The sequence below is a fragment of the Bombina bombina genome, chromosome 6 (genome assembly GCF_027579735.1).
Source record: "Bombina bombina isolate aBomBom1 chromosome 6, aBomBom1.pri, whole genome shotgun sequence".
In the NCBI taxonomy this organism is placed as follows: Eukaryota; Metazoa; Chordata; class Amphibia; order Anura; family Bombinatoridae; genus Bombina; species Bombina bombina.
Genome location: NC_069504.1, coordinates 60,896,923 through 60,923,644, shown reverse-complemented (window position 1 = coordinate 60,923,644; position 26,722 = coordinate 60,896,923). Strand labels below are relative to the sequence as shown.

Below are 26,722 nucleotides of genomic sequence, written 5' to 3'. Positions count from 1 at the left end.
GGCGGCGATGTTAGGGAGGGAAGATTAGGGGTTAATAAGTGTAGGTAAGGTAGCAGCGACGTTGGGGGGGCAGATTAGGGGTTAATAAATATAATGTAGGTGTCGGCGACGTTGGGGGCAGCAGATTATTGGTTCATAGGGATAACGTAGGTTGCGGTGGTGTCCGGAGCGGCAGATTAGGGGTTAATAATATAATGCAGGTGTCAGCGATAGCGGGGGCGGCAGATTAGGGGTTAATAAGTGTAAGATTAGGGGTGTTTAGACTCGGGGTACATGTTAGGGTGTTAGGTGCAGACTTAGAAACTGTTTCCCCATAGGAAACAATGGGGCTGCATTAGGAGCTGAACGCTGCTTTTTTGCAGGTGTTAGTTTTTTTTCAGCTCAAACTGCCCCATTGTTTCCTATGGAGAAATCGTGCACAAGCACGTTTTTCAAGCTGGCAGCTACCATAAGCAACGCTGGTATTTAGAGTTGAAGTGGCGGTAAATTATGCTCTACGCTCCCTTTTTGGAGCCTAATGCAGCCCTTCAGAGAACTCTAAATACCAGCGTTATTTAAAAGGTGCGGGGGAAAAAAAACACGCATAGCTAACGCACCCCTTTGGCATCAAAACTCTAAATCTAGCCGTTAGTGATGTTTTACCTTTTACCTTCAAAATGTCACATTCAAATAAAAACCTTTGATGAAAACAACTATTGGATCATATACAGAATTTCATTTAGTAGCAACTGAAGACAGAATCTCATAAATAAGGCACTATATATATCAGGCATATGGCAATTTATTAACATCATCCATTGCATAGTTTAATACAAATTAATACTCTTTTAATAAATTGAAACTGTTGTTTAACACTGAGTATTATCCATTCCAACCCCAGAATTTCCAAGTCGCTGGATTTTTTGTTGCAGTTACATCAATGTAAACTGAACGGCTCATGATGCAACACAAAAGGCTAAAGTCAATTCTTTTACATCAAAGAAGAGCAAAAAAAGTGTACAGAGCTCCAGAAAAAGCAAAGGAATATTTCAGTATAAAAATACAATGTACAAGAAATAATAAGAAATGATATTTGTGTTCAGCAACTACCCATTATGGTCACAACCACTAAATATTTACTTAAAGTGCATGAAAACATTTAACGCGTTTAATATTTAGATGTAGTTACTTAGGCCCTGGATGAAGACGTCTTTTCTTAGGTCATTAACATAAAATACTAATTATAATGTCTAGGCCAGGACTCGCTAATTATTAAGCCAAGTTGTAGCATTTGTGAACATTAAGATTTATTCACAAGGCTACATTATGACTCCGGATGCCGTCTGTAATACTGCGCAGTGCCTGGATTTGATGCTCATTATCTTTGTTCTCCTGCTGGGAATCAGACTTTAGCAACACCTGAAAAGAAAAGAAAAAAACAATAATGATTCTTAACATGTCACTTAAAGGGACAGTCAAGTCCAAAATAAACTTTCATGATTCAAATAGGGCAGGGGTGTCCAAACTTTGCTCTCCAGAGGTTTTGGAACTACATTTCCGATGATGCTCAGCCAGCATTTTATCTAGCTGAGCATCATGGGAAATGTAGTTCCAAAACCTCTCGAGAGCAAAGTTTGGACACACCTGAAATAGGGCATGTAATTTTAACCCCTTAATGACCACAGCACTTTTCCATTTTCTGTCTGTTTGGGACCAAGGCTATTTTTACATTTTTGCGGTGTTTGTGTTTAGCTGTAATTTTCCTCTTACTCATTTACTGTACCCACACATATTATATACAATTTTTCTCGCCATTAAATGGACTTTCAAAATCTACCATTGTTTTCATCATATCTTATAATTTTTCTAACTTTAACCCCAAAAATCTGTTACACATCTACAACCACCAAAAAACACCCATGCTAAATAGTTTATAAATTTTGTCCTGAGTTTAGAAATACCCAATATTTACATGTTCTTTGCTTTTTTTGCAAGTTATAAGGCAATAAATACAAGTAGCACTTTGCTATTTCCAAACCACTTTTTTTCAAAATTAGCGTTAGTTACATTGGGACACTGATATCTGTCTGGAATCCCTGAATATCCATTGACATGTATATATATTTATTTAGAAGACATCCCAAAGTATTGATCTAGACCCATTTTGGCATATTTCATGCCACCATTTCACCGCCAAATGCGATCAAATAAAAAAAATTGTTGACTTTTTCACAAATTTTTTCACAAACTTTAGGTTTCTCACTGAAATTATTTACAAACAACTTGTGCAATTATTGCACAAATGGTTTTAAATGCTTCTCTGGGATCCCCTTTCTTTAGAAATAGCAGACATGTATGGCTTTGGCGTTGCTTTTTGGTAATTAGAAGGCTGCTAAATGCCACTGCGCACCACATGTGTATTATGCCCAGCAGAGAATGGGTTAATTAGGGATTATGTAGGGAGCTTCTAGGGTTAATTTTAGCTGTAGTATAGTGTAGTAGACAACCCCAAGTATTGATCTAGGCCCATTTTGGTATATTTCATGCCACCATTTCACCGCCAAATGCGATCAAATTAAAAAAAACGTTAAATTTTTCACAATTTTAGGTTTCTCACTGAAATTATTTACAAACAGCTTGTGCAATTATGGCACAAATGGTTGTAAATGCTTCTCTGGGATCCCCTTTCTTTAGAAATAGCAGACATGTATGGCTTTGGCGTTGCTTTTTGGTAATTAGAAGGCCGCTAAATGCTGCTGCGCACCACACGTGTATTATGCCCAGCAGTGAAGGGGTTAATTAGGTAGTTTGTAGGGAGTTTGCAGGGTTAATTTTAGCTTTAGTGTAGAGATCAGCCTCCCATCTGACACATCCCACCCCCTGATCCCTCCCAAACAGCTCCCTTCCCTCCCCCACCCCACAATTGTCCCCTGCCAGTACTAAAATAAAAGGTATCTTTGAATATTAAAAAAAAAAAAAGAGCATATGTACATATGCTGCTATGTAGGATCCCCTCTTAGCCCCCAACCTCCCAGATCCCCCCTAAAACAGCTCTCTAACCCCCCTCTGCCTTATTGGGGGCCATCTTGGGTACTGGCAGCTGTCTGCCAGTACCCAGTTTGCATCAAAAAAAGTGTTTTATTATTTTATTTTTATTTTTTTCTGTAGTGTAGCTTCCCCCCCACAGACTAACATCCCACCAGCCATACCGATCTAGCTAAATTAAAAATATTATCCCCCTTTTTCCCCACTTCAAATTCAAATATTTCTGTAGTGCAGCGGTTCCCACCCGCTCCCTCCCCGTGCACACGCCCGCCCCCGCCTCCCCGTGCACGCGTCCGTGCGCGCCCCCGGGCATCCCCGCCCCCGATCCCGCCCACCTCCGCATCATCCAAGGCCATCGATGGCCGCCACCCGCCTCCCACACCGGCGCTCCCACCCACCAACGAACTTAGCCGTTAATGTCCGGTGCAGAGAGGGCCACAGAGTGGCTCTCTCTACATCGGATGGCTAAAAATGGTTATTGCAGGATGCCTCAATATCGAGGCATCACTGCAATAACCGGAAAGCAGCTGGAAGTGAGCAGGATTGCTTCCAGCTGCTTTCCACACCGAGGACGTGCAGGGTACGTCCTCAGGCGTTAACTGCCTTTTTTTTGAGGACGTACCCTGCACGTCCTCGGTCGTTAAGGGGTTAAACAACTTTCCAATTTACTTTTATCACCAATTTTGCTTTGTACTCTTGGTATTCTTAGTTGAAAGCTAAACCTAGGAGGTTCATATGCTAATTTCTTAGACCTTGAAGGCCTAACCACTAGAGGGCGTTAGTTCATGTGTGTCATATAGATAACATTGAGCTCAGGCATGTGAGGTTACCTAGGAGTCAGCACTGATTGGCTAAAATGCAAGTCTGTCATAAGAACTGAAATAAGGGAGCAGTTTGCAGAGGCTTAGATACAAGGTAATTACAGAGGTAAAATGTGTATTATAACTGTGTTGGTTATGCAAAATTGGGGAATGGGTAATAAAAGGATTATCTATCTTTTTAAACAACAAAAATGGTGGTGTTGACTGTCCCTTTAAGAACAGAATTGCATCAAAGAAAGTTTTCAACAGAAAACCAAATAATTTATGTCAAAAATATTTTTTGCTTCCTTAAAATGATGATAAATCCCAACGTTTCAAACCCGCTAGGATTTAGCAGCACTAAAAATAAAAAAGTTATATTGTGAGCGACTGGAGCTGCTTAACAAGGAGACTGCGGAAAAGAAACGTCACATCTAACAAACGTTTTAAAACTCATGGCTGAAGGTCCCATTTATTTTTAGTGCTAGTAAACCCTAGTGGTTTTGAAAGATGAACTTTAAAGCAGAAGAAGATGACCTGCGGTTTCACAAAGGTATTAATTAGACAAAGTGATTGTTTAGCGGTTGCATCTAAAAGAGGCCATTTTAAAATGGGCACTTTAATTCATCAAAATTTACATTTCACGCCTGTTGTGAAAAAAAACTGACCTTTTAATCTTGTCAGTGGGCGAGTGGAGCAGCTTTAAAAACTGGGCACTTTAGCATCAAAATTTACATTCACTTTAAAGGGATACTAAACACAATTTTTTCCGTTAATAATTCAGATAGAGCAGCAATTTTAATCAACTTTCTAATTTACTCTTTTTATCAATTTTTCTTTGTTCTTTTGCTATATTTTTTTTTTTTAAAAAAAAGCAGGAATGTAAAGCTCAGGAGCCGACCCGTTTTTTGGTTCAGAACCCGGGTTACACTTGCTTATTGGTGGCTAAATGTATCCAGGGTGCGGACCTAAAATGGGCTAACTACTAAGCTTTACATTCCTGCTTTTTAAATAAAGATAGCAAGAGCACAAAGATTAAATAATAATCGGAGTAAATTAGAATGTTGCTTAAAATTGCATGCTCTATCTGAATCATGAAAGAAAAAAAATTGGGTTTAGTATCCCTTTAAGGCCCAGTTACCCTTCACGTTACACTCAAAATAAAAAGCTTTAACCTTTTAACGTTGTTGTGCCGTTCTATTCCATCATAATTACACTGGGCTTTATTGCCGTTAGGACGAAATAGAACGTCATAACCGTTGGCTGTCCTAAAGCCAACGGCGCTTCCATGATGTGATCGTGGTCTGGAGGGCGTGCCTAGCGTCACAGGGACGCCCCCCTGACCTGATCCCATCATTGAAATCTTGCGATCACGTGCACAAATTAACCCTGCCATCAAAGAGTTAAAGGAATTCAAAAAAGTCAGAAATAAACTTTCATGATTTCGATAGAACATACAATTTTAAACAACCTTCCAATTAACCTCTATTGACAAGTTTGCTTTGTTATTTTTGTATCCTTGGTTGAAAAGTAAACCAAAGTAGGCTGATGGGTGGTTTAGGAGTGTGCACGTGTCCTTAGAACTCTATGTCAGCAGTGTTTGCAGCAATGTATAACACTACTAGAAACAATATTGCACAACACTGCTGCCAGAGTTCTAAAGACACGTGCACACTCCTGAGCTCATAGGAGCCTACCTAGATTTACTCTTCAACAAAGGATATCAAGAGAACAACACACATTTGATAACAGAAGTTAAGTGGAAAGTTGTTAAAATTGTATGTTCTATCTAAAACACAAAAGTTTATTAATATTGACGTTTCTAGACCTTTAAATACTGTAAAAAAATGGGTTCTCCTTAATGTGTTTCCAATAACTTGCTATACAGGCTGCAGAATATAAAATGTATAGGAATTTGCTTATTTATGTTTATTTTGTTACACGAAATAGCAGTTTTTGCAAATTGACACCACAAAATGTTGAAATGGGCTACACTAGCAGAAATAGACTGTTTTAATTTTTTATTTTATTTCTCTATACACACACACCAATACTTAGAGAGAGCATTTGTTAATTAACATTTTAGTACCTCTCTCTCCCAACCCCATAAGAGAATGCAGAGGCATACATCATATCAGTATAGGTGGTGGTTTCAGTAGGCAAAGGGAGCTATTTTTTTTAAAAAAATGAGAGAATAAAGGTAAAGTGGCCATTCATAAAAATATTAAAGGGCCACTTAACACAGTAGAACTGCATAATCAATAAATGTATAATAAAAAGACAATGCAACAGCACTCAGTTTGAATTTCAAATGAGAAGTAATTTTTTTCTGACAAATTTTAAAGTTAGTTAAAAAAATGTTTTGCCAGTAGCCAATCACAAAATGCATATACGTATATTCTGTGAGTTCTTGCACATGCTCAGTAGGAGCTGGTGACTCAGAAAGTGTGCATATAAAAAGACACTGCAGAATTTCATAATGGAAGTGTATTGGAAAGTTGTTTAAAAAGATGTTCCCTATCTGAATCATGAAAGTTTAATTTTGACTTTACTGTTCCTATAATTATTGGCTTACAGAGGAAATGCATTGCTTGACCACTATTGATTAGTGTAAAACTGTTCATTTCAAAGCCTTTAGCTTACTCATTTAACTAGGGGTCTACATTTACACATTCACTACATTAATGGCTGTGTGTTGAATTATTTTGAGGGGACAGCAAATTTACACTGTTATACAGGATGTACACTCACTACTTTACATTGTAGCAAAGTGCCATTTCTTCAGTGTTGTCACATGAAAAGGTATAATAAAATATTTACAGAAATGTGAGGAGTGTATTCTCTTTTGTAGGATACTGTACGTGCAAATACAGACATTTGTTTGCTGCGCTTTTACTCTAATAAATCAAGCCCCAAAATTAGCCGAGTGCTAATAGCTGCAGGAAATTTTGGATCTCATTTCTCTAATGAATGCAGAATAATGAATAAATGCACATTGATAAATTTAAATACATGAACAAATCAACTAAAAATTTGTTTTTCACACAATTTGCTCATTTGTTTAAGGGGGCACTCGGTTTGCATTTTCAAAATAGTGATTTTTTGCATTCATGCAAATTCAAATGCGGTTGTCATATAACCACCCTTATAAAATTATTTTATTCTATTTCTACTAATTTTGTGGAAACTGTGGTCCAGTTAACAAAAGGCATAAAGCATGAATTAAACTATGTAAAATGAATTTAGTAATAATACAACAATCAGACCTTTCAAAAGGCTTTTTATTAACAAACAAATTGATATAACCAGGAACCTTCAAAATGAGCCAATAAAAAAGATTTGCAAAAAGAATGTGTCCTACAGTTTGTCTCTAGCCTTGACTATAATATAAACTGCACTCACAATAAAGACCACAAAGTATTATTGTACAATGGGAATAAAAACCTAAGAAAGTATATCCAGGGATGCTTAACATAACAATGTCATCTGTCGGATACAGAATTGATGGAAAGATCAAATCATAAGATGAAAGAACCTGGCACCAACTGATGCCACCAGAAAAATAGAACATTCAAAAATAGTCTATTGCCATGGGAACTATCTGAAAAATAAGGATTAGAATCAGAAACAGAACTCAAGAGAACCATTGTGTTTTCATTGGAGCAAATACCACATTTGGGAACTAAAGGTCTGTTGGAGAGGCTGGAGGTCAAGAGGACCACTCTGCAAGTGTTGTACAATATTATACATTCTTCCATTGGGGTAAAGAGCAAAATGCAGAGATAGATCAAAAAGGACTTTGGAAAGGGCATGTTTTGATTTTCTCTCAAATAACAATGTAGTTATTGACCAGAATTAGGATTTGCTGGCAATAAGTCAAAATGAAGACACTAGGCTGGACTCTCTAAGCAGCGCTACAGCAATAAGGCACCCCATTTATCATAGCTTATATTTATCTTCATTGCTAAAGCACACAGCAGCATTAGGGGCATAAATCTTCAAGGGGTATTTATTAGTACTGCATTACAAAAGATCTCCAAAAAATAATCTTATAAAACATTTACAATTCATATTGATAGTAACATTTGCAGAGTTTTGCAGCTTCTGAGCTTCTAGTAATACACTATATGTTGTGAGTTATGGTCATATGTAAAGGAGTTCTTTAAAATTATGTGAAAGGGTTAATTAAACGTTTTCAAGTTCAATGTCCACCAGTTCATGATTCATAGTAGACCATTTTAAACAGCTTGCCAAAAAGCTTCTGTTATTAAATTTGCTTTGTTATCTTGGTATCCTTTGCTGAAAAGCATACCTAGGTAGGATCAGGAGCTACTGGGAGATAGCTGATGATTGGTGGCTGCACATATATATGCTTCAGTCAATGGCTCGACAGATGTGTTCAGCTAGCTCCCAGTAATGCATTGCTGCTCCCAAGAGAACAAGCAAAATGTGATAATATATTTGAATTGAAAAGTTAGTTAAAATGGCATGTTCTGATTAAAGTTTAATTTTGAATGTACTGCCCTTTTAACAGAAACTACATTAAAAAATCCCTTTATGGTTACTCTATTTTATTTACATGCAAACTCCCATTGAGACTGTGGTGCGGAATGTTACCATGACTGTATCAATATAACGATTTATTCTCAGACATTCTGTTATGGTTAATAATAACTATATGTATCAGAACAGCTGGCTGAAATATGATGGAAAGTTTGTAGGTGGAATAATATTAACCCCCGCTGTCATATGATTCCAAAAGAGACGAGGGGGGAGGGAAAGGATTATATCTGAAACAATGGAATCTCCTGTTTTACTCCTGTCTTAATTATTCATAGGAAGTCCAATGTAGTGGTTTATGTGAAGATATTAAAAGGATATGAAATGTCCATTGGTTTAAAAAAAAGAAAGAAAAAAAAACATGTTTTAACAGATTTTACTTTTTAAAATCTGAATTTTTTAGGGTCCCTTCAATTTATAAAATTACTATTCCCAATAAGGGGCCAGATTACGAGTGGAGCGCAAATATTTGAGTCCGAATTATAAGGGATTTATAGCAGGTGTTTGCGCACGTCGGGTTTACCAATGGTATGAAAGTTGAAATTAAATACGATTGCTTGAGTGCAATCGCGATATACGCTAGAATGATAATAACACTAATAAAAATTATTATTTAAAAAAAAATGAAATTTATGCTTACCTGATAAATTTGTTTCTTTCTTGACATGGTGAGTCCACGGATCATCATAATTACTATTGGGAATATAACTCCTGGCCTGCAGGAGGAGGGAAAGAGCACCACAGCCAAAGCTGTTAAATACCACTCCCCTTACCCACAACCCCAAGTCATTCGACCAAAGGGAAAGGAGAAAGGAAAGTAATAAGGTGCAGAGGTGCCTGAGTTTTATGAAAAAAATAAAACTGTCTGAAAATACAGGGTGGGGCCGTGGACTCACCGTGTCAAGAAAGAAACAAATTTATCAGGTAAGCATAAACTTCATTTTCTTTCTAATGACACGGGGAGTCCACGGATCATCATAATTACTATTGGGAATCAATACCCAAGCTAGAGGACACGGATGATAAGGGAGGGACAAGACAGTTAACCTAAACAGAAGGCACCACTGCTTAAAGAACCTTTCTCCCAAAAACAGCCTCAGCAGAAGCAAAGTATCAAATATGTAATATTTAGAAAAAGTGTGCAAAGATGACCAAGTGGCAGCCTTGCAAATCTGATCTACAGAAGCCTCATTTTTGAAAGCCCAAGTAGAAGAAACAGCCCTCGTGGAATGAGCCGTGATTTTCTTAGGAGACTGCTGTCTAGCAGACTCATATGTCAAGCGAATAACACTTCTCAACCAACAAGAAAGAGAAGAAGCCGTAGCTTTCTGACTTTTACGTTTTCCAGAAAAAACACAAAAAAAAAGAAGAAGACTGGAGAAAATCCTTAGTCGCCTGCAAATAATATTTCAATGCACGAACTACAACCAAATTGTGCAACAAACGTTCCTTATGAGAAGAAGGATTAGGACACAAAGAAGGAACAACAATCTCCTGATTAATATTCTTATCAGAAACAACCTTGGGAAGAAAACCTAAAGCATTACTAAGTACTACCTTTGAAGAATGAAAAATAAGGAAAGGAGACTCACATTGCAACGCAGAAAGCTCCGAAACCCTTCGAGCCAAAGAGATAGCAACCAAAAACAAAACCTTCCAGGTTAACAACTTAATATCCAAAGAATGCAAAACTGAGCCTGTTGAAGAACTCTGAGAACTAAATTAAGACTCCAGGGAGGAGTCGCAAACTTAAACATGGGCCGAATTCTAACCAAGGCCTAACAAAAAGACTGAACATCCGCCAGGCGTTTATGTAACAAAATAGATAAAAGCAGAAATTTGACCCTTCAGGGTACTAGCAGACAAACCTTTCTCCAGACCCCCCTGGAGAAAAGACAACATCCTAGGAATCCTAACTCTACTCCAAGAATAGCCCTTATATTCACACCAATACAGATATTTACACCATATCTTGTAATAAATCTTTCTAGTCACAGGCTTACATGCCTGAATCATAGTCTCAATAACCGACTCAGAAAAACCTCGATTAGATAGAATCAAGTGTTCAATCTCCAAGCAGTCAAGCTTCAGAGAAAAGAGATTTGGATGAAGGAAGGGACCCTGAAGTAGAAGATCCTTACTTAACGGAAGACTCCATGTTGGAGACGATGACATCTCCACCAGATCTGCATACCAAATCCTGCGAGGCCAAGCTGGAGCAATGAGAATCACTGATACCCTTTCTTGTCTGATACGAGCAATGACCCGAGGAAGAAGGGCAAACGGAGGAAACACGTATGCCAGACTGAACTTCCAAGGAACTGCTAGAGCATCTATTAGAACCGCTTGAGGATCCCTTGACCTCGACCCGTACTTCGGAAGCTTGGCATTGTGACGAGATGCCATAAGATCCAACTCCGGTTGACCCCACCTCCGAATCAGACTGGAAAACACCTCCGGATGAAGCTCCCACTCCCCCGGATGAAAAGACTGTCTGCTCAGAAAATCTGCTTCCCAATTGTCCACCCCTGGAATGTGGATTTCAGACAGACAACAATTGTGAGCCTCTGCCCACTGAATAATCCTGGCTACCTCCTTCATCACCAAGGAACTCAGAGTTCCTCCCTGATGATTGATGTAAGCCACAGACGTTATTGTCCAACTGAAATCTGATAAATTGGGTTGAAGCCAACTGAGGCCAGGCTAGAAGAGCATTGAAGATTGCCCTCAGCTCTAAAATATTTCTAGAAAGAGCTGATTCCTCCCGATTCCACAGACCCTGAGCCTTCAGTGAACCCCAGACAGCTCCCCAGCCCAGCAGACTGGCATCCGTGGACATGATCACCCAGGTAGGGTCCCCTGAGAGAGACGATCCTTAGACAACCATCACAGAAGAGAGTCTCTTGCAGCCTGATCTAAAACAATCTTTGGAGACAGATCCGTATAATCCCTGTTCCACTGTCTCAGCATGCATAACTACAGAGGCCTGAGATGAAACCGAGGAAACGAAATGATATCCATAACTGAACCATCAGACCAATAACCTCCATACACTGGGCCACCGACGGCCGAGATGACTGAAGAGGCAGACAAGAATCGAACATTTTTGACCTCCTTGCTTCTGTCAAAAAAATCTTAAATTTCCAAAGACTCTATAACGGTTCTCAAAAATACCACTCTTGTAGCCGGAACCAAGGAATTTTTTCCTAAATTCACCTTCCAACCGTGGGAGCGCAGAAAAGACAACAACAACTCCGTGTGGGAGTTTGCAAGTTGAAAAGATGGTGCCTGAACTAGAATGTCGTCCAGATAAGGAACTGCAACCCCTGAAGTCTGAGGACTGCCAATAACGCACCCAGGACCTTTGAAAACACCCTGGGAGCTGTTACAATACCAAAAGGAAGAGCCACAAACTGAAAATGCTTGTCTAGGAAAGGAAATCTCAGAAACTTGTGATGATCCTTGTGAATGGGAATATGCAGATATGCATCCTTTAGATCTACTGTAGTCATGAACTGACCCTCCTGGACCAGAGGTAGAATTGACCGAATAGTCTCCATCTTAACCGATGGAACCTTGAGGAATTTGTTTACCAATTTTAGATCTAAAATGGGTCTGAAAGTTCCCTCCTTCTTGGGAATGAAACAGATTGGATTAAAACCCTAGTCCCTGCTCCTGAACTGGAACAGGAACAATCACTTCCATGTCCGAAAGATCCTGAACACAATTTAAGAATGCCTCTTTTTTAACCTGGGAGGAAGAGTTTTGACCTCCAGCTTGTATCCCCGGGACACGATATCCACCACCCAGGGATCTGGAACATCCCTGACCCAGGCTTGAGCAAACAGAGAAAGCCTGCCCCCACATGATCCATACCTGAATCGGGGGCAAACCCTTCATGCTGACTTTGAGTCAGCCGCAGGCTTCTTAGATTGCTTCCCCTTGCTCCAGGACTGATTGGATCTCCAAGAAGGCTTGGTCTGGTCCTGTTTGGAAGAGGAAGATTTACCAGAGAAGTTACGAAAGGACAGAAAATTACTCTGATGACCCTTCTGTTTATTTCTCCTATCCTGAGGAAGAGAATGACCCTTCCCTCCCGTGATATCAGAAATAATCTCAGCCAAACCAGGCCCAAACATGGTCTTCCCCTTTTAAGGAATGGATAAAAGCTTAGATTTAGATGATACATCCGCTGACCAAGACTGCATGCCAAAACAGCAAAGCCGGAGATCTTAGCTCCCAGCTTCATGACCTGTAAAGAAGCATCCGCAATAAAAGAATTAACCAATCTTAAAGTCTTAATTGTATCTTGAATTTCCTCAAGAGGAGATTCCTGTTGAATAGAATCAGACAATGCATCTAACCAATATGCAGCTGCACTGGTAAGAGTAGCAATATATGCAGCAGGTTGCCACTGAAACCACTGGTGAACATACATCCTTTTAAGCAAAGCTTCTAATTTCTTATCCAGGGGGTCCTTAAAAGAACAACTATCTGCAATAGTGTCAGGACAATTGTCTGGGAAAAGTCACCATTTTGATATTGCATATTAATCACATATGTCTGTGCTATATAATATAGGGGTAAATGTGGCTGTGTATTTACTTATAGATTCAGGTACACATACACATATATATTATTTATCAGTATTAATATGTAGCTATTAGCTAGTGTTGCTTGTCAGTATATAATTGCTTACTGTGAAGTTTTTGTACTTTATCAAAATAATTCATGTTTAGCTACTATGATATTCAAGGTCTCTGAGATAACTGCATGATTCCTATCATTATATTACTGGTATAAATATCCACAAATATCCCAATGTTTGTCATACATGGTTCCAGTAAGTCTCTTTTTCTATAAATATTAGTGGGGTTCAACCTTGGTTATTAATATTCTTTATTTATAAAGCGCCAACAGATTCCGCAGCGCTGTTCATAGGTAACAAAGATAAAAGGACAGTACAATATGAGACACCAGACAAAATTTAACAAACAAATACAGGGGGAATTGGGAGCCCTGTTCCCGTGGAAACTTACAATCTAAATGGGTAGGAGGGTGAGAAACAGGAGGTGGGGACTGCAAAGGTGGGAATGATGTTAGTGCGAAGTTAGATGAGGGCAACTATTAGGCAAGTATAATTCATTAGTTACTGATTTGGTGATATGCTTCCCTGAACAAGAAGGTCTTTAGGGAGTGTTTAAAGGAGGAGAGGTTGGGGGAAAGTCTGACAGCTTGAGGAAGTGCGTTCCAGAGGGTTGGTGCCGCACAAGAGAAGTCCTGTAGTCTAGCATGAGAGGAGGTGATGGTAGAAGAGCTAAGGAGTAGATCATTGTTGGATCTTAGGGGACGGGCTGGAGTATATTTGTTGATGAGTGAGGACAGTTATGGGGGGGGGCTTTGTAGGTCAGAGTGAGAATTTTGAATTTAATTCTGCTGTGAATGGGGAGCCAGTGAAGGGACTCACAGAGGGGTGCGGTGGATACCGAGCGTCGGGAGAAGTAGATTAGCCTAGAAGAGGCATTTAGGATGGATTGAAGGGGGGAGAGGCGGGAGAGAGGAAGGCCAGTTAGTAGGTTGCTACAGTAGTCAAGCCGGGAAATTACTAGGGAATGGATTAGCTGTTTAGTAGTTTCAGCACTCAGAAAAGGACGAATTTTGGAGATATTGTGTAGGTGGTTGCGACAGGATGAAGAGAGTGATTGGATGTGGGGTATGAAGGACAGATTGGAGTGGAGTGTAACTCCTAGGCAGCGGACTTGGGGTGATGGGGAGATAGTGTTGTCACCGACAGTGATAGTAAAGTTAGACTGGAGTAGAATTAGTCGGGGGGATTAGAAGAAGCTCAGTCTTGGACATGTTGATTTTTAAGTGGTGAGAGGCCATCCAGGAAGAAATGCCAGATAAGCAGTTGCTGATGTGGGAAAGGACAGAAGGCGAGAGTGCAGGGGTGGATAGGTAGATCTGAGTATCATCAGCATAGAGATGATAGTTGAAGCCATAGCTTCTGATTTAGCCAGTGAGGAAGTATAAATAGAGAAGAATAGAGAGCCTAGAACAGAGCCTTGAAGTACTCCAACAGACAGAGGCAATGGAGAGGATGAGTCGCCAGCAAATAAGACAGAAAATGACCTATTTAGAGATAAGAGTGGATCCAGGAGAGGGCAATGTCACAGAGTCCAAGGGAGCTGAGAGTCCGTAGGAGGAGGGGATGGTCAACAGTGTCAAAAGCAGGAGACAGGTCAAGTAAGATAAGTATAGAACAGTGGCCTTTGTTTTTAGCAGAAAGAAGATCATTAGTAACCTTGGTGAGGGCAGTTTCAGTTGAGTGTTGTGGACGGAAGCCAGATTGCAGGGGGTCAAGCAATGAGTTGGAGGATAGGAAGTGTGTTAGGCGATTGAAAACTAGTTTTTCCAGGACTTTAGAAGCTAGCGGAAGTAGTGATATGGGGCGGTAGTTTGCAGGAGAATTGGTTTAGAGGGAGGGTTTTTTGAGGATGGGGATGACCTTTGCATGTTTGAAGGATGATGGAAATGAACCAGTAGTAAGGGATCGGTTGAATATGTGAGTAAGAGCTGGGGTGAGGGTAGAGGACAGATAAGGTGAATGGTCAAATAGAGATATTGACTTGTTTTTCAGAATATATTTACAAAATACATATTTGTCTGTTATAGCTTAGTGACGAGTGCCATCTTCCGAGGGAAAAATATTCTAAGTTCTAAATCTTATCTGATTAACAAAAATGTTAATTAATCTGTAATTAGTGTTAGCTAATCATTTATGTGAACTTAACCTTATCAGTTGGGGTGGAGTTAAGCGTTTTCCATTAAATTCACACTCGCCCACAAAAAGGTGAGAAGAGGACAAAAGCAGATGGCACAAGGGGCCAGCCACACTGAGCATGCATGATGACCACACCCTATCCAGAGGAGATGGTAGGCTAAGCTAACCAGATAGACAAGTCAGGATAATGGCAAGAGAGGATCCAGGAGTAACCTTAAGAGGGTCTTTTTACACTGAACCCCAGTATGAAACAAACTCTTTACATTTATACTCAAAGTTTTATTATTGAATCAGGTGAGTTAATCAATTCTGGTTTGCCCTTTATAGTCACAAATACTTTTGTTTGGAAATTCCTGTTAGCCTCGTCTTATCTGTCGACAATAACACTGGGTCAATCCGGAATCTGGTAATAATATCATTTTCTTATGGTTTGCCAGGATTATTAGTTTACTTGATTCTTGCCAGCTATGCTGAGAATTTAAATAACAAAAGTTTCTGTTTCTCTATTATACATGCAAGCTGCTGCAAATAAAATAATTTAGTGATTGTTTTCATTAGTTTTAGCCTGATAATCATTAAATCATTGTAATGATGTATGCTTATTGATTTGCTTTATTCAAATTTTTTTTATTATTTCCAATAATTCTTTTAATAAACTAAGTTTGTTTATTGATCTGGTCTCAGTTTAATTAATAGACAGACAATTAATAGAGTGTTATTAAATTGCACACATTGCCCCTTAAAAGTTGGTAACCGCTATTAAATAAATATTGAGTTACATTATCAGAATGATATAGAGGTTCCATAATATTTATTGTGTCTAAACACATAATACACTTTGCGGGTACACTACTGAAATAATAATAATAATAATAATAATAATAATAATAATAATAATAATAATAATAATAATAAGGATAATATTCACAACAATAGGAATAGTGGTCCTCTTAGCCAAAGTGGAAATAGCTCCCTCTACCTTAGGAACCGCCTGCCAAAATCCCTAATAGAGTCTGCAATAGGAAACATCTTGCTAAAAATTGGAGAGGGGGAAAAAGGAATACCAGGCTTCTTCCACTCCCGTGAAATAATTTCTGAAACACGATCTGGAACAGGGAAGACTTCCGCCACAGAAGGTACTTCAAAAAACTTGTTAAGCTTACTAGCCTTTTTGGGAGTAACTATCTATGACCATGGAATCAGAGTCATCTAATGTAGCTAAAACCTCCATGAGTAATAAGCGGAGGTGTTCCAGCTTAAATCTGAAAGAAACAACCTCAGAATCAGCCAAAGGAGACACCTTCAGATGCTACTGAAATATTTTCTTCCTCAATCCTTTGAGAAGAAACATTAGACAAAGTTGCAACAGACTCAGAACTCCTTTAATGCTTACCCTGTAATACAGGAAAAGCAGATAAAGCCTCAGTTACAGCAGAGGATATATGAGTAGTCATATCCTGCAAAGAAAAAACAACTTGAGACGAAACGCAGGGCACTGCATGTGAAGAGGATTGAGATTGGGATGATTGGGGAGAAAGCTGCGTCACAGCTTGAACACGAGGCTCCTGAACAACAGTCTCCCTGGAAAATGAAGGCTCTGAATCAAAAAGCCTATCCCTATACTGTAACGTCCTTTCAATACATGATGAACAGAAAGGAAAAGGAGGCTCTACATTAGCATCCAAACATAAGTTGCGTGTCACATTTTGCAAGTCCTCTTGCTTCATCTTACACACAAAACAAAAATCAAGTGTTACTGTCACTTTAAATAACGTTACAGATACCACAGTTATACCACTTGAAGAAAAAAAAATATGAAACCCCTGCAGAGCACCTCTATACCTCAACAAAGCCTTCCTGAGGTGCTTACCTGACCTCTTCTCACCGGAACAGCAATCCGGAATACAGAAAAAAGAAAAACGGCACCCGGTTTCACCGGTTAGCAGACCGCAACAAACACATCTACCCCACAGTTTACTTGAAACAGACTGCAAGGCACGCGAAAATCTTGCGCTGATTATAACTTCTCCCATCGTGGGCGTGACTCACTCCCTCCCAGCCGGAATTAACAAAATAAAAACACAGCCGGGAAAAACACAAAACCTGCTATCATACTGCGCACAAAACAGCGCAAATAAAAACAAGCCCTAATGAATGTAAAATACCTATAACTTGCTCCTTAAAATCTCTATTATGTCCCAAACCATCCTCACACAGTGCCCAGAAAAAGTACCTTCACACAAGCAGGTTTAACCCCATAAGTGCTAAAGTTTTTCCTGTCCCACAGCAGAAAAAAGAAAAATAGCACTTACCTCCAGACTGCCAGACAGCTCACCAGGCTTCAAAGGATTCCTTCCTATCATGGACCTGTAGGCAAATGAAAAAGACTAAAAAAGATAACATACAGCTAGATTACGAGTTTTGCGATAAAGTTTAAAAAGTAGTGTTAAGAGATCCTAATGCTGCTTTTTTACTACCGCTGGTATTACGAGTCTTGCAGGTTTAGGGGCATCGCACACTTTTTTGGCCTTACCGCAAATCGACTTACGTAAACTGCGTAATGTCTTTTTTCTATGGAACTTGCATAATGCTGGTATTACGAGTCTGTCCTGGGAGGTCAAAAAGTGAGCGGTACAGCCTATCCCATCAAGATTCGTACTGCATTTTAAAGTCAGTAGTTATGAGTTTTACACTACAGAGCCGTAGCATAAAACTCATAACTAAAGTGCTAAAAAGAAAACTAACACCCATAAACAACCTATTAACCCCTAAACCGAGGCCCTCCCACATTGCGAACAGTAAAATAAAATGATTAACTCCTAATCTGCCACTCCGGAAATCGCGCCACTATAATAAACATATGAACCCCTAAATCGCTGCACTCCCGTCTCGCAAACACTAGTTAAATATTATTAACCCCTATTCTGCCGCCCCTAACATCGCCGCCACCTACATTATACTTATTAACCCCTAATCTTCCACTCCAGACATCGCCACAACCTACATTATATTTATTAACCCCTAATCTGCTGCCCCCAACATCGCCGCCACCTATCTACATTTATTAACCCCTAATCTGCCGTCCCCAATGTCGCTGCCACTATATTACATTTATTAACCCCTAAACCTAAGTGTAACCCTAACACCCCCTAACTTAAATATAATTATAATAAATCTAAATAAAATTACTATCAATAACTAAATTCCTATTTAAAACTAAATACTTACCTATAAAATAAACCCTAAGATAGCTACAATATAACTAATAGTCACATTGTATCTAGCTTAGGGTTTATTTTTATTTTACAGGCAAGTTTGTATTTATTTTAACTAGATAGAATAGTTACTAAATAGTTATTAACTATTTAATAACTACTTAGCTAAAATAAAGACAAATTTAATACAATTAAATTAAATTAGCTAAATCCCAGAAAAACAAACACTAAATTACAGAAAAATAAATAAATAAATAAAAAACAAATTACAGATCTTTAAACTAATTACACCTAATCTAATAGCCCTATAAAAAAAATAATACCCTAAACTAAACTATCAATAGCCCTTAAAAGGGCAGAAGTCTTCATCCAGATGGCATCCTCTTCATCCAGAGTCTTCTTACTGAACGAAGGTTCCTTTAAATGACGTCATCCAAGATGGATCTTTCAGCCAATCGGAATTAAGGTAGAAAAAATCCTATTGGTTGATGCAATCAGCCAATAGGACTGAAGTTCAATCGTATTGGCTGATTCAATCAGCCAATAGGATTGAGCTCACATTCTATTGGCAATCAGCCAATATGATTTTTTCTACCTTAATTCCGATTGGCTGAATTCTATCAGCCAATCGGAATCTAAGGGACGCCATCTTAGATTTCGATTGGCTGATAGAATTCTATCACTCCGCGTTGGATGGATGAAGATAGAAGATGCCATCTGGATGAAGACTTCTGCCCGTCTGGAGGACCACTTTGCCCGTCTTGGATGAAGACTTCTCCCGGCTTCGTTGAGGACTTTGGCCCGGTTGGATGAAGACTTCTGCCACTTCCTTGAGGATGGATGTCCAGTCTTTAGAACAGTAAGTCGATCTTCAGGGGGTTAGTGTTAGGTTTTTTTAAGTGTGTATTGGGTGGGTTTTATTTTTAGGTTAGGGCTTTGGGCTGCAAAAGAGCTAACTGCCCTTTTAAGGGCAATGCCCATCCAAATGCCCTTTTCAGGGCAATGGGGAGCTTAAGTTTTTTTTAGTTAGTATATTATTTGGGGGGTTTGGTTGTGTGGGTGGTGGGTTTTACTGTTGGGGGGTTGTTTGTATTTTATTTTTCAGGTAAAAGAGCCGGTTTCTTTGGGGCAATGCCCAGCAAAAGGCCCTTTTAAGGGCAATTGATAGTTTAGTTTAGGCTAGGTTTTTTTTTATTTTGATTGGGCTATTAGATTAGGTGTAATTAGTTTAAAGATCTGTAATTTGTTTTTTATTTTCTGTAATTTAGTGTGTTTTTTTGTGATTTAGTGAATTTAATTAAATTTATTTAATTGTATTTAATTTAGTTAATTTGTTTAATTGTAGTGTAGTGTTAGGTGTTAGTGTAACATAGGTTTGGTTTTATTTTACAGGTCAATTTGTCTTTATTTTAGCTAGGTAGTTATTAAATAGTTAAAAACTATTTAGTAACTATTAATAAATACAAACTTGCCTGTAAAATAAAAATAAACCCTAAGCTAGCTACAATGTAACTATTAGTTATATTGTAGCTAGCTTAGGGTTTATTTTTATAGGTAAGTATTTAGTTATAAATAGGAATAATTTAGGTAATGATAGTAATTTTATTTAGATTTATTTAAATTATATTTAAGTTAGGGGGTGTTAGGGTTAGACTTAGGTTTAGGGGTTAATAAATTTAATATAGGGGCGGAGACGTGGTGGATGGCAGATTAGGGGGTTAATAAATGTAGGTAGGTGGCGGCGATGTTAGGGACGGAAGATTAGGGGTTAATAATATTTAACTAATGTTTGTGAGGCGGGAGTGCAGCGGATTAGGTGTTAATATGTTCATTATAGCGGCGGGGATGTCCGGAGCGGTAGATTAGGGGTTAATAAGTATAATGTAGGTGGCGGCAATGTCAGGGGTGGCAAATTAGGGGTTAATAAGTGTAAGATTAGGGGTGTTTAGACTCAGGGTTCATGTTAGGGTGTTAGGTGTAAACATACATTTTATTTCCCAATAGGAATCAATGGGGCTGCGTTACTGAGTTATACGCTGCTTTTTTGCAGGTCTTAGACTTTTTCTCAGCCGACACTCCCCGTTGATTCCTATGGGGAAATAATGCATGAGCATGTAGACCAGCTCACCGCTGACTTAAGCAGCGCTGGTATTGGAGTGAAGTGTGGAGCAAAATTTTGCTCTACGCTCAATTTTTGTCTGTTAACGCCGGGTTTATAAAAACCCGTGATACCAGCGCTGTATGTAAGTGAGCGGTAACAATAAACTGCACGTTAGCCCTGCACCCCTGTTACCGCAAAACTCATAATCTCGCCGTTTGTCTTTAACCCAAAAGGGCAGCATCACATCCTGGGAGGCACAGAGGGCATTATACCCCCCAAGTTCCCAAAAGCATAAAAGCCACCACAGCTCTACTGAAGAGACTGACGTGGAATACAGCTAAACCCCCAAGAAAAAAATTAAACAAACTTGCTCTGTTTTAAAAAATAAAAAAACTCTTGATTGAAGAATCAGACACCTAACTTTACCACCTCCATACACTATAAGCAAAGAGAATGACTGGGGGTTGTGGGTAAGGGGAGTGGTATTTAACAGCTTTGGCTGTGGTGCTCTTTGCCTCCTCCTGCAGACCAGGAGTGATATTCCCAATAGGAATTATAATGATCTGTGGACTCACCATGTCATTAGAAAGAAATATTGTACTCAAAAGTTATAAAGGCTCTTCTTCGAGGCCAAACAAAGACTTATCCCCTGTACAGCGCTGGCGATTGATGCCGAAAAAGCCTTTGACAGGGTGAATTGGTTATACCTGTTTGAAGTCCTCGGCCACTTCGGCTCCCCCCCCCAGCTTTATCTCTTGTGTTAGGTCACTTTACTCAACCCCCTCGGCCTCGGTTAAAGGCCTAGGTTTTCGCTCTTCAACTTTTTAAATCACTAATGGGACCCGACAAGGGTGCCCTCTGTCTCCACTGATATTCGCTTTGATTATGGAACCGCTTGCGGAGGCCATTAGGAGTAACCCAGAGATAAGAGGAGTTGAGATCGAGGGTACCATGCAAAAGACTGCACTGTTTGCAGATGACCTAACTGTTTTTCTGAATGACCCTGTTTGGTCTCTCCCTGCCCTGTTTAGATTACTGGACCATTTCGGTCAACTCAGCCACTATAAGCTGAACCTCAACAAAACTGACGCTTATGCCATCAACTTGGAGGAAGGAGTACTTGAATCTCTGAAAGCGACATATTCGTTCAATTGGTCTAAGCAGAAAATCAAGCATCTAGGAGTCTACCATCATCGAATCCAATTTTTACCCATTGCTACAGCAGTTCCAGAAGAGCACGAATACATGGAGTGTACCTTGTATCTCATGGCTAGGCCAGGTGGCGGCGTTTAAAATGGTGCTACTCCCTAAGCTGACCTACCTTTTTCGTTCACTCCCTATTCCAATACCTAAATCCCTCATTGGTAAATTCCAACAAGTCTGTAATAAGTTTATCTGGAGAAACAAACACCCCAGAGTAGCTACTCGTATCATGCAACAGCCAATTTGCAATGGAGGCGCTGGCACCCCCAACATTGCTACTTACCATGAGGCTTCACGCCTATCACACATCCTTGCTTGGAATGTCACCTCCACCTCTAGTTGATGGTGAACACTGGAACAAGCTACCCTGCCCAAGTCTCTATTACTTCCAGATCTCATCTGGCTCCCCAAACATGTTAGGTCTACATATAACATACATAATACTATCATCATACACTCATTGCGTTTTTGGGATAGGCTGCGCTCGCTGAAGCAAATTGCCCCACATCCCTCCCCCATACATTCCTTATCGGGACTCCTCTTTGCCCTCAGGGATTCACACCCAAAATTCTGGCATGAGTGCGGTATTACTCGCATAGCTCTCGATATCTTATAGGGACCTGCTGAATTCCCCTACATTTTTCAAGTCAGCTTACATTATAGCCTGGGAAAGAGACTTGAAATTCCATGCTGACCAAGCAGACTGGGCTAAAGCTGCCACGCGAACCAAACAGGCGCTTCATTGCGTGACCCTCTTAGAGCTCTACATTAAAATTTGCACCCAATGGCACCTCACCCCGCTTAGGCTATTCAAAATTTCCCACTCCAATTCCCCGATGTGCTGGAGGGAGTGTGGGATGGTGGGATCGCCAGCTCACATATGGTGGGAATGCCCGACATTACAACCTTTCTGGTCCACAATCCTAAATATGTGCCTAACTCTTGACGCTCTGATTGGCAACTCCCCACAAACTTTGCTATTCCATATATGCATTAAGCCACACTCCATTTCCACCAATTTCCTGAGCATTTACCTGCCATTGGCTGCCAAGCTGGCAGTTGCTAGACTCTGGAAACAAAAGACAACCCCAAGATGGGCAGACGTAGTCAAGATCATGTCCTACTTTGAACAAATGGAATGCCCAATTTTCAATCAACAGAATAAGGTGGCCCTACACTCCCAGATTTGGGACTCTTGGAGACGACTGATAGACCCTCTGAGAGGACCCTAAAGGTAGTACCTAACCTTTCATAAGCCCGGAATAATTAATGTCTATCTGAAGCACAACTAATTATCAGTTAATCCTGGGTTTCTATTCTGGAAGCCTTGGAGAATATATGACTTCCCTCCCCTTCCCTCCCCCCCTTTTTTTTTCTCCCCCCTGATCTCCTTTTTCTTCTACCCCACCCTCTCCCCTCTACTCCCTTCCTTTCTTTCCTTGCTACCCCTCGCTTGGGTCATCAAGATCATCAGTCATCGCTTTACACAAAACAAACTACTTGTATTGTTATTTGCTTTTCTTATCCATAGATATATGATTTCCTACAGTATTATTGAAAATGTTGAGGCCGTCTGTCGTTTTATTGTTTCCAATTTGTATGCTTTCACGTGTTATTTGCATCATTATGCTATGTACTATGAATATTTGTATTGCCAATTTCATGTTGGATGTTTGATCATCTCCTTGTTATTCTCATGACTTTCAACCTCAATAAAATATTACTTCAAAAAAAAAAAAAAGAGAAAATTAAAAAAGTTATAAAGGCTCAAATATATGTGATCTTAGGCATTAGAAAAAAAAAGGCAGGCAAAGGGCTTTAATATAGAGACACCAACATGTCTGAAGATGTGTATAATTATATATATATATATATACACACACACATATTTATGTGTGTGTATACTGTATGTATTTACAGACATATATACATATATAAAACACAAATACATATGTACACACACATAATATATATATATATATATATAAATATATATATATATATATATATATATATATATATATATATATATATATATATATATATATATATATATATATATATATGCATTGGAGTCCTTTGCAGTTAAGTAAATTAGCACGTGAAAACATTTATGCAATATTCATTTTTAATAAAGGTTTTAAATATGTATTTACTATAAATATTTGACATTCCAATGTTCTGCACATAGCATAATATGTTTTAAGTATTTTTAAATAGATATTCCTATATATATCTGTATATATCTATACCTATATATAATCATGAATATACACTCACCGGCCACTTTATTAGGTACACATGTTCAACTGCTTCGTAATACAAATTGCTAATCAGCCAATCACATGGCAGCAACTCAATGCATTTAGGCATCTAGACGTGGTCAAGACGATTTGCTGAAGTTTAAACCGAGCATCAGAATGGGGAAGAAAGGGGATTTAAGTGACTTTGATAGTGGCATGGTTGTTGGTGCCAGACAGGCTTGTCTGATTATTTAAAAAACTGCTGATCTACTGGAATTTTCACGCAAAACCAACTCTAGGCTTTACAGAGAATGGTTTAAAAAAGAGAAAATATCCAGTGAGTGGCAGTTGTGTGGACGAAAATGCCTTGTTAATGTCAGAAGTCAGAGGAGAATGGGCAGACTGGTTCGAGATGATAGAATGGCAACAGTAACTCAAATAACCACTTGTTACAACCAAGGTATGCAGAAGGGCTACAGCAGAAGACCACACCGGGTGCCACTCCTGTCAGCTAAGAACAATAATCTAAGGCTACATTTTGCACAGAATCATCAAAATTGGACAAAAGAATATTGGAAAAACATTGCTGGTCTGATGAGTCGATTTCAGCTGCAACATTCAGATGGTAGGGTCAGAATTTGGCTTAAACAACATGAAAGCATGGATCCATCCTGCCTTGTATCAATGGTTCAGGCTGGTGGTGTAATGGTGTAGGGGATATTTTCTTGGCACACTTTGGGCCCCTTAGTACCAATTGAACATTGTTTAAATGCCACGGCTTACCTGAGTATTGTTGCTGACCATGTCCATCCCTTTATGACTACAGTGTACCCATCTTCTGATGGCTACTTCCAGCAGAATAATGCACCTTGTCACAAAACTCAAATCATCTCAAACTGGTTTCTTGAACATGACAATGAGTTCACTGTACTCTAATGTCCTCCACAGTCACCAGATGTCAATCCAAAAGAGCACCTTTGGGATGTGGTGGAACGGGAGATTCACATAATGGATGCGCAGCCGACAAATCTGTAGCAACTGCTTGATGCTATCATGTCAATATGGACCAAAATGTTTCAGGAAGGTTTCCAACACCTTGTTGATTCTATGCCACGAAGAATTAAGGCAGTTCTGAAGGGAAAAGGGGGTCCAACCCGATACTAGCAAGGTGTACTTAATAAATTTGCCGGTGAGTATGTATATATATATATATATATATATATATATAATTATATAATAAAAAACCCATCAGATATATGTAGAAATATGAATTTATGAATAAACAGAACATATTCTGTTATGTGAAGAACAGAAATATGATATATTTACAGTAAATACACAGTTAAACAATATCTATATATACACAAATACATCTTTAGCAATGTATATGTATCTCTATGTTAAAGTATTTTGGCGGATTTTGTTTTTCTAAAACCCGAGATCTCATATCTTTGAGCCCTTATAACTTTTTTGAGCAATATTTGATTTTAATAATTTATTAGACATTGTTATTATGATTGTAACTATACTTTATAATGTTTTTTTGATGTGTTTTGTGACGCTTTTTAGTTTCGGAAAACCGTTAACCACAGCTCTGAGATCGCAGTAAGGATTGAAGAGTATGCAATCACGATTTCACTCAACTTGTAATATCAGCACAAAAGATGATATTGCTTTTGCAAAACTATTTGAGCCGCACTTGTAATTTAGCCCTAAATTAGTTGAAACCCGCTCCTTTGCTTTTGTTTTGTTATTTAAGAAATAGTTTATTTTGCCTGTGGAAATCACTATGTATACTAAAAATATGATTACTGCAGAATTATATTAATAAAGGATATGCAAACGGGAAGTAGCAAAATAAATCAACTTACCAGCATGGGTGGGATTTTCACATCTAAAATAACTGGTTTTGGAAGACCCACCCATAATATATTTTTCATTACCTAACTATTGGTCTTTGAATATAGAGAAATATACAGGTTTGTTCTGAGGTCCAGTAAGGACATATATATGGCTGATAGGACCTACATAGGTCAAACCTGTGCTAACAAAGGCCCTTGCCACCCATATGCCCACTCTAGACCCATTACATGTCGTTTGTTAGTCCTTTGCAGAAGTGCAACAATTCCCCTGTTTAAACATTTTGTAAGGATCAATGTTTTACACATTACTTACACTAAAAAATTTAAATGTACTTTTATTTTGTTCTACATCCTAAAATATTTAAACTGCTACTGCTTTGATCTGAAAACAAGAAACTAAACGTTATTGATCTGTATTTGGCATATACAACTTGCCAACTACAGAGTGTTATGATGTGCCAGTGAGAGCTATTTACTTGAGAATGGCTAAAGAGGAAATGTTTTTACACATTGATTAGCAAGACAGCACACTCACTGCTCTGGGGCACGGAACCACAGACTTGCCAGGTCCTCCAGATGTCATTATGGTACAGATTGTGAATGGCTTGTACAAAAGGTGAGGCTATAAAAGACATACACCTGTATGTAATCAAGTATACATGACTAAGGGCCTATTGCAGGTTTGAAAAATTGTTTTTCTTTTCCTATGGACCCAATGATGAGAAAATAAAGATACCTTTCATATTTCGGAGGCTGGAATCTGTATGTTTATTCGTAAAGAGGAAATGTGCCAGTACCTCCACAGAGAGAAGTGAAGGAAAAGCATAGATTTATTTTTAACCAACAGGGAAAACACACACACAAATTACAAATGTTAGGGAATCTATGTCCTTTCCTTCCTAGAAAAAGAATGCAAAAAGCAGATTAGAA

General features: G+C 38.9%; 1 protein-coding gene across 1 annotated transcript in view; it reads right to left on the bottom strand.

The window, feature by feature from the left end:
• Positions 1–763: 763 nt before the first annotated feature.
• LOC128662603 (store-operated calcium entry regulator STIMATE-like) overlaps positions 764–26,722 on the bottom strand; it is a 205,408-nt gene continuing 179,449 nt past the window's right edge. Inside the window, exon 8 of the mRNA XM_053716428.1 lies at positions 764–1,398. Coding sequence (XP_053572403.1) covers positions 1,291–1,398 — 108 coding nt within the window. The 3' untranslated portion in view covers positions 764–1,290. The remainder of the gene's footprint in view (positions 1,399–26,722) is intronic.